This window comes from Siphateles boraxobius, unplaced genomic scaffold (genome assembly GCF_051911475.1).
Source record: "Siphateles boraxobius isolate OS27281-9 unplaced genomic scaffold, OSU_SipBor_1 18, whole genome shotgun sequence".
NCBI lineage: Eukaryota > Metazoa > Chordata > Actinopteri > Cypriniformes > Leuciscidae > Siphateles > Siphateles boraxobius.
In genome coordinates this window covers 1,492,553-1,508,319 of record NW_027508788.1, presented here as the reverse complement: position 1 = coordinate 1,508,319, position 15,767 = coordinate 1,492,553, and the positions used below count along the sequence as shown (strand labels likewise).

The window sequence follows — 15,767 nt, the reverse complement described above, 5'->3', positions numbered from 1 at the left end:
AACTGAGGGAAGAGGACAGATTTCTCACACACAAAGAGAATAAGCAATGACTGCACTGACACATTTAACAGTCAAATCAGTTTTATCAGCCTAATCATTTCAGGGGAAAAAATGACTGAAAAGCTCTAGACAACATGATGATGATCATGTTTAAAAGACAACGAAGCACAATGGATTACGCCGAATTACTGTCAAAAAATCAATAACAACAAAATCAATATTTCAATCACAACTAAACACATTTAAATACTGTTCTTACCTTTTATCTATTGGCACGTCTTCTCTTGAAATGTCTTCTCTAGTAGTTCCTCTACTGTGAAGTCCTGGTCTTGGTGAACTTGATATGGTCTGCTTTCCCTCAAGTGAACGGTTATGTTCAATCACAGAGCTTCTGAGATACACCTGCAACTCATTCTCTGGAACCTTCCTCCTCCTCTTCCTCACAATTTATGTTCCACACCAGATCTCCCCTCCCTGTCTAAAACACACACACACACAAACACACACACTCTGACCACTCTAGTCCTCAAACACTTTGCTCATTGTGGTTCCATTGGGAAGAGAGCATGTTGAAGATGAGCTCAATGCCAATTATCATCTTCAAACACTGTTGACCCCAGCGTCCCCTATCTCACCAAAAAGTAAAAAATAAAAAAAATTCATCAATGTACACATGAGTTACGCCCAGAAACATTATGCAACTACATCACACCTGCGTAAATTTGACGCTATCCAGCAGTTTGAAAAAAAAAGTGTCACGACCAAGTGTGCAGAAGTGCTAATTAAAGAAAAGAGAAAACATGTCTGAGCACTAGGGAAATTATTGTATTTGTTTTATATTTTTAATTTATCGAATTACTGTATATTAGGCTATTGTATATTAATTTAGGATTTAATCTGAAAAGGAGTATCAAATCTATACATGCTGATTCGGTGCTCAAGAAACATTTCTGATTATTATCAATGTTGAAAGCAATTGAAATCCTGATACATGTTTGTCCATATCATGTTATACATGTCTTTACTGTGTTTTGATCAATTGAATGCATCCTTACTACATAAAGTTTTAGTTTCTTACACAAAAAAAAAACAACAACTATAACAATTGATCTTACTGACCCCACAAAATAAGCTATTCTCTGAGGTCAGCTTTAAAGACATGGTACATTTTTAAGACATTAATTGTGCCATCAGCTGTCTTGGATCATTGTAGATATCTATTGAACATGCATACAATATTCTGTGGATTTCATTTTTTTTTCCAGACATGTCAACTCCAGTGACCCCAATATCAAACATTCTAGATGTGCATGTTTCATTAAACGAGTCAATGTCTAGCTAATTTCCTCTAAGCTGTAAAAAGTGTCCACCGTGACCTCACGTCCGTCGTTTGTGACCCCCTGACCCGACACAGGCCCAGAGAGAAAAACACTGTGCAAACACTCCAGTGTTAATTACAGAGGAGGTCTCCCTCGAGGTGATCGCAGCAGAGAATGTGACGGACGCCGTACGACTGACTCATCACAGAGTTCCAAGTTCTGATTGAGTTCCTGTCGAACAATGTTTAAACACGCCCTGGGGTCCGGTTGGATAATCCATCCCCATCCCAGGTTTGACACCAGGTCTTATGGGTCAGGAAGGATGGAAGACAAGGTGACACCATGTGACGTGACTCACTCCCTGATTTACCCTCAGGGATCAAATGCTCAGAGATTCAAGATTACAAATGCAGTTTATAAGAGATGCATATACCACTTCAAAGATTGAAAAACATTCTTCTTAAGCCTTTCATGCATGAATTATTACAACCTCAGTCAGGATTTTTTTCCCCATGTGTTTTTATTGCTCTTAGGGCATGAAAAACAAGATTTGAAATGTTATTTTTGTTTTTACAATTTTTTTTAGAGATTTACAGATGTCCACTTGAGTGGACAATATGCGTTTATGGTTTTAACTGAAGAGATACTATATTCAACAATACAGAAATAACACAACAGTATTGTGTGCATTTAACAAACCAATTAATAAAATGATATAAAATCATGTTAAAAATAAAATATATATAAAAAATATAAATGCAAAATATTGAACTTCATACAAGTTGAGCTTCATGTGTCTTTGATATCAGAACATGAGGATGTGATTCCATCAAAGATCGGTACAACTTGTCAAGGTAGAAACCCAACTCATATTGTGTAGAAAACGGTCATGTTCCCTCCAGTCTACCAGTGTCGATTTACCCTAATTAGCTGATAATTCTAATTGTATTGAAGATGGACACATTTCTACCATAGCTCTTCTATGATTACAAGTAACTTGCATTATTTAATCTGATTACTTTTTGATGTAAAGAGTAAAGAATTGCATTAAAATTAACATGCATTACGTACACATTACTTTTTTGATGTTACGAGTACAGTAATACAAGTAACGTGCACTGCGTAATCAGATTACTTTTTGATGTAATGAGTAAAGTAATGCATTACAAGTAACGTACATTACGCAATCACATTACTTTTTTTGCATTAATGTTAATTCAAATTACTTTCTAATAACACAAATGCATTTATTAACAGTCCAAAAAGTTACTGCAGATGAAGTATTTACAAAAACAAGTCACAGTAATAGTATAAATTGAAGCTGAAATAGCCTATAGCTGTGATGCATGATCTTCAATTTAATGGACAGATGATTTATCAGAATTTCCTCGCAATCTAAAATCAATACTTAGAAAATATAACTGATATAACTTGTTAGATATTGCTTTATACTACAATTTTAAACATTTTTACCTGCAAGAGTCTCCTATGGATGGATATCCCAGAGTAACTTGGCATTTCTGACTGGCAATCGGCCATCTTGGTTTGGTGAGGGGGAGACGACATACAACGGCTTGCCATTTGGTGGAAATGTATAGATAAACTAGGGTCTACTGTAGTGGTTTATGTGCAACTATGCCATCAAAACCCATGCATATGCAAGAATTTGCAACTTTTTTTTTAAATAGCTGTCCACTGTAGTGACATCTATGCATGAAAGGGTTAATATTGATGTTGAAAACAGTTGTGTTACTTAATATATTAATGTAAACAGTGACAACTTTCAATTAATCAAAGAATGCTATTTTTTTTATAAATTACAAAAACCTTTTGTGAATATATAAAAGCTTTTACTGTCACTGTAGATCAATTTAACGTGTCTTTACTGAATAGAATTATTATATATATCTATATATATCTATATATCTATATCTATCTATCTATCTATCTATATATATATATATATATATATATATATATATATATACATATATATCACGGAACTTATACACACAGCAGATAAAATCCCAAGCACTTTTATTAGGTTTGAACAGTATCTTGTTTAGAAAGGCCGTTTGGCATTATATAATTATATATAATTTGCATCATATATATAATTATATATACATATATATTCAAATTTAACAAAACACTATAAAAAAAGATGCAAATTAAAAAATATGCTTGTAAAACAATAATAATACCGAATTAAAAGCGGGGGGGAAAAAACATCTAATACATTTCAAAATGGTCCCAATACAGTTTAATATACAAGTATCTTAAAAAAAAGTGATAAAGATAAAAATAAAATAAAAGCAAGGCAACAGATAGGAATGAATTATAAATAACCTTACATTATGTACAGAGGGGTGCATAAAGAGAGAAGGAAAAACAGAAAGGGGAACGTTTTAGGATTCATGGAACGTAAACAGTCGGTGGTTTAAAATTTTGAATTGATCCAATCGAAGACAGAAAAGTAATCAGATAAAATCCTCAAAATTGAGTTTTTAGAGAGCAGAATCCTTTATTTTTCAGTCGTTCTCCTCGTTCTTTCATTCTCTTATCTGAGCAGGCCGTTTCAATGTCACATTCAACAGGAGAATGAAGTGAGCCTCCAGACACGTGGCTTCCCTTCTCGACCAGAAGATCTAGATTGCTCCTCATACATTAAGAGCTTAAGTTTTGAGGGATTTTAACCTGAAGTCTGGAGCTTCCTCCAGGAGGAAAAAAAAATGCATAAAAATCTGAGACACCAAAAACCCAGAAAAGCAACCAACCAGTAAAAGTTGGGGTTCCATTACAGATTATCATACGCCATATGGGCCACAATGTCCGTCTGTGGGACTGGGAGAACAGGCTTACAAAAGAGCTGGCGGGAATACGCTTGAAGCTACAGGAACGTGATGAGGCACTTTCCCACCTCTAAAGAAGGATCCTGCCCCTGAGAGGCTGCTATAGGCACAGTGTCTCACGTGGAAAAGGTTAGTGTGACTTTAAGCAAAAACGCAACAGTCGACTCACACAATATTCAAGCAAATCCATCAGCATTTCATGGAATATCAAGCCCGTAAGAAGCTGTACTAGAGATCCATAATTCTTTAATCCGTAACAATGTGGATCCGAAATAACATAAACGCAGTTTCCATCGAGATCCCTGTTAATTATGGAATGACTGATGGGCGTGTTATTTAGAGCGACACCCATTGGGTTTACATACTAAGGAGCTAAAACATACATTTCATATAACTTATGTTTCCTGACACAAGGAAGTGTGGAACGAGGACTTAACCTACATAAAACATTCGCTGGAAAATAACTTTGTTTCCACTGACAATCAGCTTTAATCACATAAGTGACCTAAATGTAAAGACAGTCATCCTACACTGACCTTTTTATACCATCTACCTGTTCTTTTTGCAAGAAATTGAAATTACTCTACGGACTGAAAGCAACAAGTATCGATCTAACTGGCTCAGTGGAGCTGGAAAGGGCTCATTGACTTCTGCACAACGACCGAAGTCCTTTATATGGGCAGGAACAGATGATCAGGTGATCATGTGTCATTTCTTCTGAATAAAACTTGAAGGCAAAGTAGGGACAACAAATGAATTGAAGAGTCCGTTAAGCTGTATTTTCCTCTGATCTAAACACTCAGGGTTTAGTTTTCTCTGTCTTTTTAAGTTTACTTTATCTTCCTCTACAAGGCAGAACACAAGTCAGGTCTGGCACGCAAAATTAACAAAATTAACACCACTAAGACGGTCTAAACATCTTACTTCTGACGGTCTACACATCTTACTTCTAAGGAATTCTAAGGGATGCCTTAGACACGCCCCAAAAAAAGGTTCCTGTTAAACACTCAAAATGTTATCCGTCACTCCAGTGAACCCAATCAAAAAGGACAGAGAAGTATTTTCATGCGTTTACTGCGGCTCCGCAATTGGTCGATTTTGCCACATTGTGCATTACGTAGCTACAAGCAACAGCAAAGTGGGATTGAGCTGCCATTCAAATCGCCTTCAGTCACTCAACTGCAGAGAAAAAAGAAATTTTCTTGTAAAAACACCCAGTGAAAAAAAAAGCACCCTCATCTTGCTACCGCTCTTTCGCGTCTGTCTCTATAGCGCCATCTTAAAATATTCATGTATGCATTTATATACCAGTAAACTATATTAAGGTCACTATAAAAACCGCAACAGAATGGCCTCTAAAACCAAAAACAGACAAACAAAACAAAACCAAAAAAAAAAAATTACAAGAGAATATTTACACTGAGAGAAATGGGTAAGGGCCTTATTAACAAGAGCAATATTACAAAATATTCAAGAAGGCATCTCTAATGGTGTTTTCTTTGTTTTTTTTTCTTTCCAACTTCGGCAGCCAACGTGTTCTCGTGCTTGCTGGCCAAAGGATTTTTTGATTCCCTTTTGCTTTGCGCTGGCAGTCCGTCTCATTGAGCTGTTTACGTGAAAGCGTGGACGTGAGTGCATGACTGGGAAAGTCTGTCCAATTTTCTGCAGGTGGGCGTGGCTTTACTTAAAGTTGGCGTAGTCAGAGAAGGCATCAATGTATTCCTGGACCACTTTGTAGCAGAACTCATACTGCTCCTGAGGGGAAAAGCAGGGAAATGAGTTGAGAGGGACTTGAGATGTTTGGATTAAAGAATTAGATGCAAAACCAGACAAAAAAAAAGGGGTGTAGGAATCTAAAAAAAAAAACATTGTCAGCATAGGCCATAAATATTAATTAGGTGCTGTAATATTAGACCAATAGTCAGCTTGCAGTCCGTTGGTGACACAAACGGTTGGCTGAGGCTTCTGCTCAATCTTAATAAAAAAATTATTATAACAAAAATAAAAATTATAAAAATTTCTAAGAGTGACAGTAAACAACACAATTTGAGTGTTTCCCCAAATAGTGAAGCACTGGTTTTTATGCCACTGACCAAAAAAAAAAAGAAAAAAAATGCTCAACTGCACTTTATTGTTCCAGTTAAATTCAGCCGGTCAACACCTGCAGCTGGAGCGGTGTGTTTTCTCACCAGTGTCTGCACCATGTGGGGTCTCTGTAGTCTTAAACTCTTCACTGTCTGAAAAACGTCCAGAATGCCCTCAGCCTTCACCCGCTCGAGGACCGTGCTCAGAGCACAGAATGTCCCTGTGCGCCCTGCGCCGGCACTGTTAACACACAAAATCACAAAAATCAATTAAGTCCCTTTCTTACTTTCCTTTCCTTAATTGCCTGACCCTGAAATCCCACTGGACACAGCAGTCTCTATCTCGGTTTCATCATTACCCAGCGCTTTGGACAGGTTTTTGTTAAGTCAGACCAAGCAAGCTCCCATGGATGCCTTCCAGCATTACAAAACCACTAAACCTTACCTGAGCTGCCAAACCACTGAGACCTGTTAAAGTTGGCATTCATGTCTAACCAAAAGGTCCAGTACCCACGCTAGAAAAATTATGGTTAGGTTGAATAACTATTTATGTAATAAGCCAAGTAGTGTACTGCTGTACCAACCATAAATCATGCGTAAAATAACGTATTTCCTGTTTTTGTTTTATGGAGCACACAAGGACCACACAAATGTTTTTTCAAGTGTAATATAGATTACCATTAGAAAGAAAGAAAGAAAGAAAGAAAGAAAGAAAGAAAGAAAGAAAGAAAGAAAGAAAGAAAGAAAGAAAGAAAGAAAGAAAGAAAGAAAGAAAGAAAGAAAGAAAGAAAGAAAGAAAGAAAGAAAGAAAGAAAGAAAGAAAGAAAGAAAGAAAGAAAGAAAGAAAGAAAGAAAGAAAGAACATTTATAATAATACAAAAGATTTCTATTTGAAATAAACACTGTTCTTTCGAACTTTCTATTCATCAAAGAATCCTGACAAAAATGAATTATGATTGATACATTAATAATTTCTTAAGCACCAAAATAGGCATAATAACTTGATTTTTGAAGTCAATGTGAGACACATGAGTAATGACTGATGGAAATTCAGCTTTGCCTTCACATGAATAAATTACATTTAAAAATATACTAAAATAGAAATGGATTTAAATTTTAACAATATAATGTATTAATATTTCGTTTTCTACTCTATAAGATACTTCTTTAAAAAAAAAAAGTACTGACCCCCAAATTTTGAAGGGTAGTTTACATTTCAGCAGTCCAAAATGAACACACACAAAAGGAAAATGAATCCAATCCAAAATGAACACACACGCAGAAAACAAGAGTAAAAATAGGTTTTGCAAGTGGAATGTAGAATACTCCTCTCAAAAAGAAGCCACCAAATTAAAAAAGAAATATGAAAAAAAGAGTTCTGCTGTCACAAAGACAAAAATGTATTACAATCTGAATATATATTAATATACAAGTATATTAATACAAACAATGCAAAATAAAGTTGAATGCTTCTGATTGGCCAGAAGTGTGGCTTACCTGCAGTGCACAGTGATTGGGTGGTTTCCAGACTGTTGCTGCTGTTTCTGAACTGCAGCGATGATGTTGATCATGCCCTTCCCGTCGGAGGGGATGCCCACCTCTGGCCAGCCGTGGAAATGAAACTGCCTCACAGCGCGAGACTTATTTTCCTGCAGAGAGAAAGAAAACGGCAAACATTACAATATAGAGATAGAATTAAAATGAATACGTAAATAACAAATCATTTTTGTTCCAAGAGATCCTCTGAAGTGAACTCACTCTGTTGTTGGTGACGAGAAGGTCCCTGACAGTGTAGCTTTCACTTTCCTCCTCCCTCTTCAGCTCAATGGACATGTCCCCACAAACCATCACACCATCATTAGACCAATACTGAGCACACTTCTCCTGCAGATAGTGGGGAAAAAATACAGATTTTTTGTTTTGTTTTAATGCCCCACCAGGTGGGATGGAATGGGATCAAACTGCGCATCAAAAAGCACTTCTGAAACAGCCTGAAGGCTCTTTTAGGTCTTTTAAAGAATAGACAGAAATGATGAGATAATATTTAAAACATCTTTATTTGTGTTCCAAAGATGAACGATAGTCTTATGTGTTTGGAACAACATGAGGGTTAGTAAATGAATACATTTTCATTATTTGGTTGAACTATCCCCTTTGAGTTTACGTGTCGTCTGGTCCTTCTCTTTCATACTTGGTTTTCTTTTTTGTTTTCCTTATCCATGTTATGTTGTTCTCTGTGAAAACTTACCGCTATCATACTGAGAAAGCAAGAGAGAATAGGAAAACATAAAGGTGTGTGTTTGTGTGTGTAAAGTCAAAAGTGTGCATGAGCTGGCATGGGTGGGGGATGAATGAAAAAAAAAATCCGATTGTCTAGTTTAGTTTTGTTTAATTGACGCTTTTTCCACACATGAAAAATGACATTACAGATAGTTAATGTTTAAAATCAAGCACAAAGTGAGTAAGCGCTCTTTAAAACAGCTATACGTAATTGAAACATTTGCAAAAAGGCATAATAGGAGTAGGGATGGAGAAATGACGCCTCTAAATACTTTTTTAAATAAGTTTTTCTCTGTTTGTTTCGGGAAAAGATTCACAGCATCAAGAGTGTTGAAATCAGTGCTATCTTGTGGCAGATCAAATTTATAACAGCCATAATCCATTACGCTCAAATAAAAGCCTGACCACTCTAAATGTGTTTAGTTTTCTGATAATATAATTCACATATTAATAAATGAAATGTAACAACAACAATACTATAATAGTACAATACAATACAATACTAATTATAATAATACCAAGAGTGTTGTTTGAGGCAAGTAAATTGTGCTCTAATTATTTTATGGTTTTTATACTGTTTATATGGCAGAATATATGATAATGTATTAGGCTATAGGCTTATATATAAAAAATGTTAGTGAATGGACTTGAATTTCAATAAACATGTAGAGTAGTGGTCTGGTTTCAAACATTCAACGCAAAGTGAAGCTTTCACGTGACAGGGAAGAAAGCAAGGCTTCGTTTTTTTGACCACGTTTCTCTGAAAACAATATTCGCTCCGGGATAAAGCCGCTCAGCAACTGGTGTAAAGTAAAAAACTTAGTTCTCCGTGTACCCTGTGATAAAATACCACAGGCGCCCCTGCAATAGAATTTTGTTATGGCAAATCCTGGGCACTTTACAGTTTCCCTTATCTAGGAGAAGTGGTTTAAGGGATTATATGCAACACCCTTAAATCATTCCCTTGGGAGAGGGTTAAAGTGTCACATTTAAGGTGCTTTATGCAACCGGCACAGATCTTTAACCACAAAAAGACACAAAGCTAGAATGATGAAAGTCAGGAAGCAGGTGATCTTACCTGTCCTCTCTCCTCCAACTCGGTCAGCATAACAATAGAGCAGCTCCTCCACTCCCAGATCATTCTCCAGAAGTCCTCGATGGTGTGCTGCAGGGGCCCCTGACATGCCATGTACGAGTCCTTTTGCCGATAACCCTGCATTCACACACACACAAAGTACGTCTACTTCAGGCACTTGTATACACTGGGCATTTTTCCAACTGTAATAATGGATACACACTACTGTTCAAAAGTTTGGGGTCATAAAAATTTAAAAGGTTTTTAAGGAATTATGCTCACCAAGGCTACAATTTATTTGATCAAAAAATACAGAAAAATATTTAATATTTAAGTTGAATTTATTCCTGTAATGGCAAAAGTCAAAAAATGTCTTCAAAGTCACATGATCCTTCAGAAATCATTCCACTATGCTGATTTGGTGCTCAAGATCCATTATCAATACTGAAAACAGTTTTTGTGGAAATCGTGATCCATTTATTAGATTCTTTGCTGACTAACGAAGTTCAAAAGAACAGCATTGACGTTAAACAGAAATCGTATAAAACTTGATCAACTTGATGTGTTCTCGCTGAATATAAGTATTCATTTTATTATTTTAAAAAGAAAAATCTTACTGACCCACATTTTTGAACAGTTGTTTATATGATTACTGTATTAACAGTACATTAAAAGCATTTATGCACCACTGCACATTTTAGATTTCCAGCACTCTTTGGGTGGTACCAAGGATATTTATTCATATTCATTTATTCATGGACAAGTACAGCAAGAAGGCACAATGCTTATGATAAAACGGGCTTTTGTTCATTACTATAGCTATCTTCCAGATTGCAATGCAACTTGGGTTTCCAATGTAGCAGCCCTGGTGATGTTTTCCTCTGTCGATTAACTTGATCGAGTGTTTCATTCAAACAAAAGAAAGAGGAAGTGAAAGGGCTTTCAGCCAAAACAAAGCTGTCCCACTCTCACTGCAGATCTGCTATGGAGGGACGGACACTTGAGGTCCGTCTCAAAACATACTGAATTGTCTTGCTCCCTAGTACTGACTACTTAAGCTGCTGTCTTCCTAATCATCATGGAACTTCATAAGTCATTGATTTGGAAAAGTCTACATTGGTAGCAAATCAGGACATTCAGATTTCAATAAAGTTTTTATTACCGATACATTTCAGTGTAGAAGGAAAATACATATATTTATAATAAGTCTCTAGGCCTTGGAACAGAGCGATGGCCACCTTCCCAGGCTGCTTATCTCAGTATGGATATCCATATAACTTCATGACTAAAAAAAATGTTTCTAAACCACACCCAAAAAGAAAAATGCAGGCTGTGTGGTCTCTCAATAGAGCGTAGAACATTGTAGCATTACCTCGAGGGTTCACTGAGCGGTATTTCGGTTAGTTGGGAGTAAATGCTGTCTGAAGTCAGACGGGTTTTACTCACATCTATAAAAGAAGCGTTGATGTAGTCTGTGTTCTCCTCCCCTCGTTTTACAGGGATGATCACTCTGTTAAACTCATCTAAAATAAACAGCAAAGGTTCAGAAAGAAACACAAGAATGCACATACTGATAAATGGACACCTCAAATTCACTGCATGTCGTTTTAGATAAAAGCAGCTGCCAAATGTATAACATGTAAAAGGATAAAAGTATAAGGTTAAAGTGTGATATAATTGGATAATATAAAGAAGTATAAACTAGGAAACTCTGAAGGATTTTCCCCAGCAGAGAGCATGTTAGAAACAACTACACTACCATTAAAATGTTAAGGGTTAGTAATATTTTTTTAATGTTTTGAAATGACTCTTATGCTCACCAAGGCTGCATTTATTTGATCAGAAATACAGTAAAAAACAGTAATATTGTAAAATATTATTACCATTTAAAATAAATGTTTTCTATTTTAATATATTTAAAATGTGATTTATTCCTGTGATGAAATGCTGAATTTTCAGGATCATTACTTCAGTCTTCAGTGTCACATGATCCTTCAGAAATCATACTAATATGCTGATTTGCTGTTCAAGAAACAATTATGATTTATTATCAATGTTGAAAACAGTTGTGCTGCTTTATATTTATCAAAGAACCATGAAAAAAGTATCGCCTTTTCCACAAAAATATTTAGTTCAAAAGAACAGAATTTATAATTACATATATATATATATATATATATATTTTTTTTTTAACATTATAAATGTCTTAACTGTCACTTTTGATTTGAATGCATCCTTGCTGCATTAAAGTATTAATTTATTAATTAACTTATGTATTTTCAAAGTTATTCTCCCAAATAACAGTCTGGTTATTAAACATGGACACAGAACTCACATGGAATGATTTGCAAAACACGATTTTTCTTCATGTTGGCAGGCAGGTTCCCTGTTCTCATCTTGTCATTCTGGATTTTAATGGAGGTAAGTTTCTAAAAGAGAGAACGAGATATATAATAATAAATAAAACAGAAAATAAGAAAACAAAATGGTCCTAAACATGCAGAACACAAGAAATAAATACAGAAAAAAAAAAACAGTTGTGCCACCTTAAACTCCGCCTCCAGGCCTCCACAGCCTGCTCCAGGTAAAGGAGCGTAGAGTTTAGACAGGTGAGACTCCAGAGACGTCACCTCTAACTCTGTGTCCCCGTACAAGTAGTGCTCTAGCAAAGCTTGGAATATAAACACGTACTGCATCTGTAGGGAAAAGAAGAGGGTGGGAGATTAGCTTCTTGATACATTTCTTGAGGTAACTTTATTGAGAGTTTTTTTTATGAGCTCACATCAGTCTGGACCATCTGACAGCGCTGGGCTCTGATCCGTGTGACAAACCCGAAGACGTCGACCTTTCTTTCTGCACCCATCATGTCCAGCATAGCGTCTATCACAATGAATGTCCCCGTTCTGCCCACACCCGCACTGAGATAAACAATTGAGAATCAGTTAATGAATGGACATTACATACCTTCAACAACCAAAAACAAGCACAAAAAAAATCCCAGTTCACATACATTACTGTTTCGAAATTTTGGAATTTCGAATTATGTTAAAATATTTTTGAAAGAAGTCTCTTATGCTTACCAAGGCTACATTTATTTGATAAAAATATTTGAAATAATTGAGTAAATAGAAAATATTGAGTAATATTGTGAAATATGTGAAACTGTTTTCTATTTTAATATATTTTAAAATGTAATTTATTCCTGTGATGCCAAAGCTGAATTTTCAGCATCATTACGCCACTCTTCAGTGTCACATGATCCTTCTAATACAGTGGTCTTCACTATTTTTTTCATGAGAGCCGCACTGATAGGACAAAGTCAGTAGGAGAGCCATTTTTACAGGAAAGTATAAAAAGTTACATCCAGTCATAAATACCATGTCTGTTTATTAATATGTCACCCCTGAACATTCAATATCCAATGCAATAAAAAAATTTTTTTTAATGATTTACCAGTCAAATTTGTAACTGAGACAACATGATTTCCCTTAATGACAAAAAAGCAGGATTTCCAGAATAGATTCATCCCAGAATGACATTAAGTTATTTTTGTCTACATTAGCCCCTCATGTATCTAATCATCCAAGAGCACATGCGGCGCTAAGAGCTGGAAATACCGCCATAACTGGCAACTCCGCAGGGACTGGATATGTTTACATGCACAACTTTTGTTTCAATCGGTCTGAATTCATTGTGATTGATTAATCCGAACGTATTGTAGTTTACATGAATGCTTAACATCGTGATATGATGCATGATCGGGGTGATGTGCACGTTTATAAGTCAAAAGATTCAAATTGGGAATAGGTTTTTTGACATTCCCACACTGCACAAATATACAAAGTTTCCCGCTGTTGTCGCGTAATAACCATTTTCCTACATTGGTTCTTTATTTGTTTTAAACAGCAGACTTAATATCAAATTCTGGTCATAATTTGGAGACTATGATGAACCGTTATGCCGTGCTGTTTGTATTGATCACGCAGTAAAAATGCCCAAAATCAGTCGTCTGTGGATGAGAATCTGAAACAAGGACTGGTGAGCCGTTGTCCTGGTTCACTTCACAAATACTGAGTGAAAGGGGAATTATAGAACGACGTGACACTCGTTTATACGACCCTTTATTCATCAGAAGAACAGCGCGTTCAGCGCGACGGACGGCGTCCTTTCAGTTTCGGTTTTCAATCGATCAAGTGAACATGTTCTCTTGATAAACTACCCCTTTCAATATGATCAAAATTATTTGAAAATAGAGCTGACACTGAGTTTTTAATGGGTTATGTTATAGTCCTACTTCTTTTTAAATGTTTTTATGAAATATCTGAAGTGACTGCTTGATCATATCACTGTATTATTTACCGCCATGCGAGCCACAAATGAAAGCTTGGCGAGCCGCGCAATGAGTAACACTGTTCTAATATGATGATTTGCTGCTCAAGAATAATTTCTCATTATTATCAATTTATAATGTCCTTGCAGAATAAAAGTATTAAATTCTTTAAAAAAAAATCTTACTGACCATAAGCTTTTAAAGATAATGAAGCTCCTTACCTGCAGTGAACCACTATGGGTCCAGCATACTGTGGGTTGCAGTTCTTGACCTTTTTTAGGAACTTCAGCATGCCAATGGGAGTGAAAGGAACCCCGAAATCAGGCCAGCTGGTGAAGTGAAACTGTGTGACCAGCCTCTGGGGCTTCTTACCAGACACATCACCCACCTTAACACACAAAAGAGTTTTTCAATCTCATCATTCACCAAACAAAATCTCAACAATATTTCTTGTAATAACAGCCTTGTCTCTTTACAGGTTACTGGAATAGGCCTTTCTAAATATTATAATCTGATATCTAGGGGGCAAGTTGGCTCACTACCAAAACTTTTATTACTGTCCTAAATACTGTCACAACCATCATGTCAAGCATATTGTCAATTTCTTTTTGTTTGTACTAATTCAGACTTAACTGACTGCTAGTAAAGTTGCTGTGATAGTCTAAGGATGTTTACACTTGTAGTTTGGTTCTTTTGGTCCAGGCGAACTCCCCCCAAAAATCAACTGAGTAATCAGCCTGTCCGATAACCCTTGTGGTCCTACCTGCTGAATGCAGAACTTGCGGATAGTATAGTCAACCAAAATCATCATGTCCTCCACTGACACGCGGATGTTTCCATAGGTCCAGCATCCCTGGTCTGGCCAGTACTGAGCACATTTACACTGCGGATATGAAGCACAGTATATCATAATCACCATCACTGCGTTGATCATACATCTTTATTAATGGCCATCTTCCTCAAAGTTGCACACTAAATCCATTATGTGAGACCGCGATAAGAGCTGAGGCTGTAAAATCAAAGATCAGCTTACTCCTCTTTGACACTAGACTTCATCTAATAGATTTCTTGTGGTATTTACCTCTTTCCTCTCTTTCAGGTTGGTTACCATGACGATAGTGGCAGTGTTCTGTTCCCAGATCATCCTCCAGAAGTCATTGACCGTTTCCTCTTTTGGTCCTGCAATAAGAAAGTTTATTTTTTTTATAATCATTAATCAAAAAGCTATGTAAAGCATTTGGATATTTATGAAAAATACTAAAACCATTTTTTTTACCTTGTGCAGCTATGAATTTGTTTTTCTCCTGGTATCCCTGGAAAGAAAAACAAAAGTGTGGAAAAAAGGATTATTATTAAAGATTTACGCATGCATCCTCATTTCCCATATTTTTACATTTAGATGACCTTTCATCCAACACTCATTTAATCTTTAAAAATACTAATGACTTAAATATAGTGTTAATTGTAATCTTCAGCAGATCTCAAAATGAAAATCCATTTTTCATAATGTAAATTATAATGTTGTGATGCCTAAATTCAGTGATGTTATTGTTAACCAAAACTAAAATGAGTTAAACGGTTTTCAGAAATTGGAATTAGTTATGGATGCACTGATATAAACATTTTGGCTGATACCAATTCTTTATATTTGAAAGTTGATAACAGATAAATCTAAATCAAAATTTTTATATAATTTTTAAGAGCCTGATTACAGTCTCACCATTAAAAGCCTTGTCCCAAGCAAACAATTATGTTTTCATTTTAATTTTATGTAGCCTAAATGACAGATATGCGCTGGGACATGCTGCACTTAACTGTATTTCCTTT

The 15,767-nt window shown here is 35.8% G+C and overlaps 1 protein-coding gene across 1 annotated transcript in view; it reads right to left on the bottom strand.

The window, feature by feature from the left end:
• Window positions 1-3,559: 3,559 nt before the first annotated feature.
• Window positions 3,560-15,767, bottom strand: part of ptpra (protein tyrosine phosphatase receptor type A) — a 41,044-nt gene continuing 28,836 nt past the window's right edge. The window contains exons 10-22 of the mRNA XM_077232816.1: window positions 15,217-15,253; window positions 15,022-15,119; window positions 14,704-14,823; window positions 14,162-14,328; window positions 12,393-12,528; window positions 12,157-12,306; window positions 11,946-12,039; window positions 11,057-11,133; window positions 9,614-9,748; window positions 8,014-8,139; window positions 7,753-7,904; window positions 6,361-6,496; window positions 3,560-5,926 (exon numbers count right to left, since the gene is read on the bottom strand). Of these exons, the coding sequence (XP_077088931.1) occupies window positions 5,852-5,926; window positions 6,361-6,496; window positions 7,753-7,904; window positions 8,014-8,139; window positions 9,614-9,748; window positions 11,057-11,133; window positions 11,946-12,039; window positions 12,157-12,306; window positions 12,393-12,528; window positions 14,162-14,328; window positions 14,704-14,823; window positions 15,022-15,119; window positions 15,217-15,253 (1,503 nt within the window). The 3' untranslated portion in view covers window positions 3,560-5,851. The remainder of the gene's footprint in view (window positions 5,927-6,360; window positions 6,497-7,752; window positions 7,905-8,013; window positions 8,140-9,613; window positions 9,749-11,056; window positions 11,134-11,945; window positions 12,040-12,156; window positions 12,307-12,392; window positions 12,529-14,161; window positions 14,329-14,703; window positions 14,824-15,021; window positions 15,120-15,216; window positions 15,254-15,767) is intronic.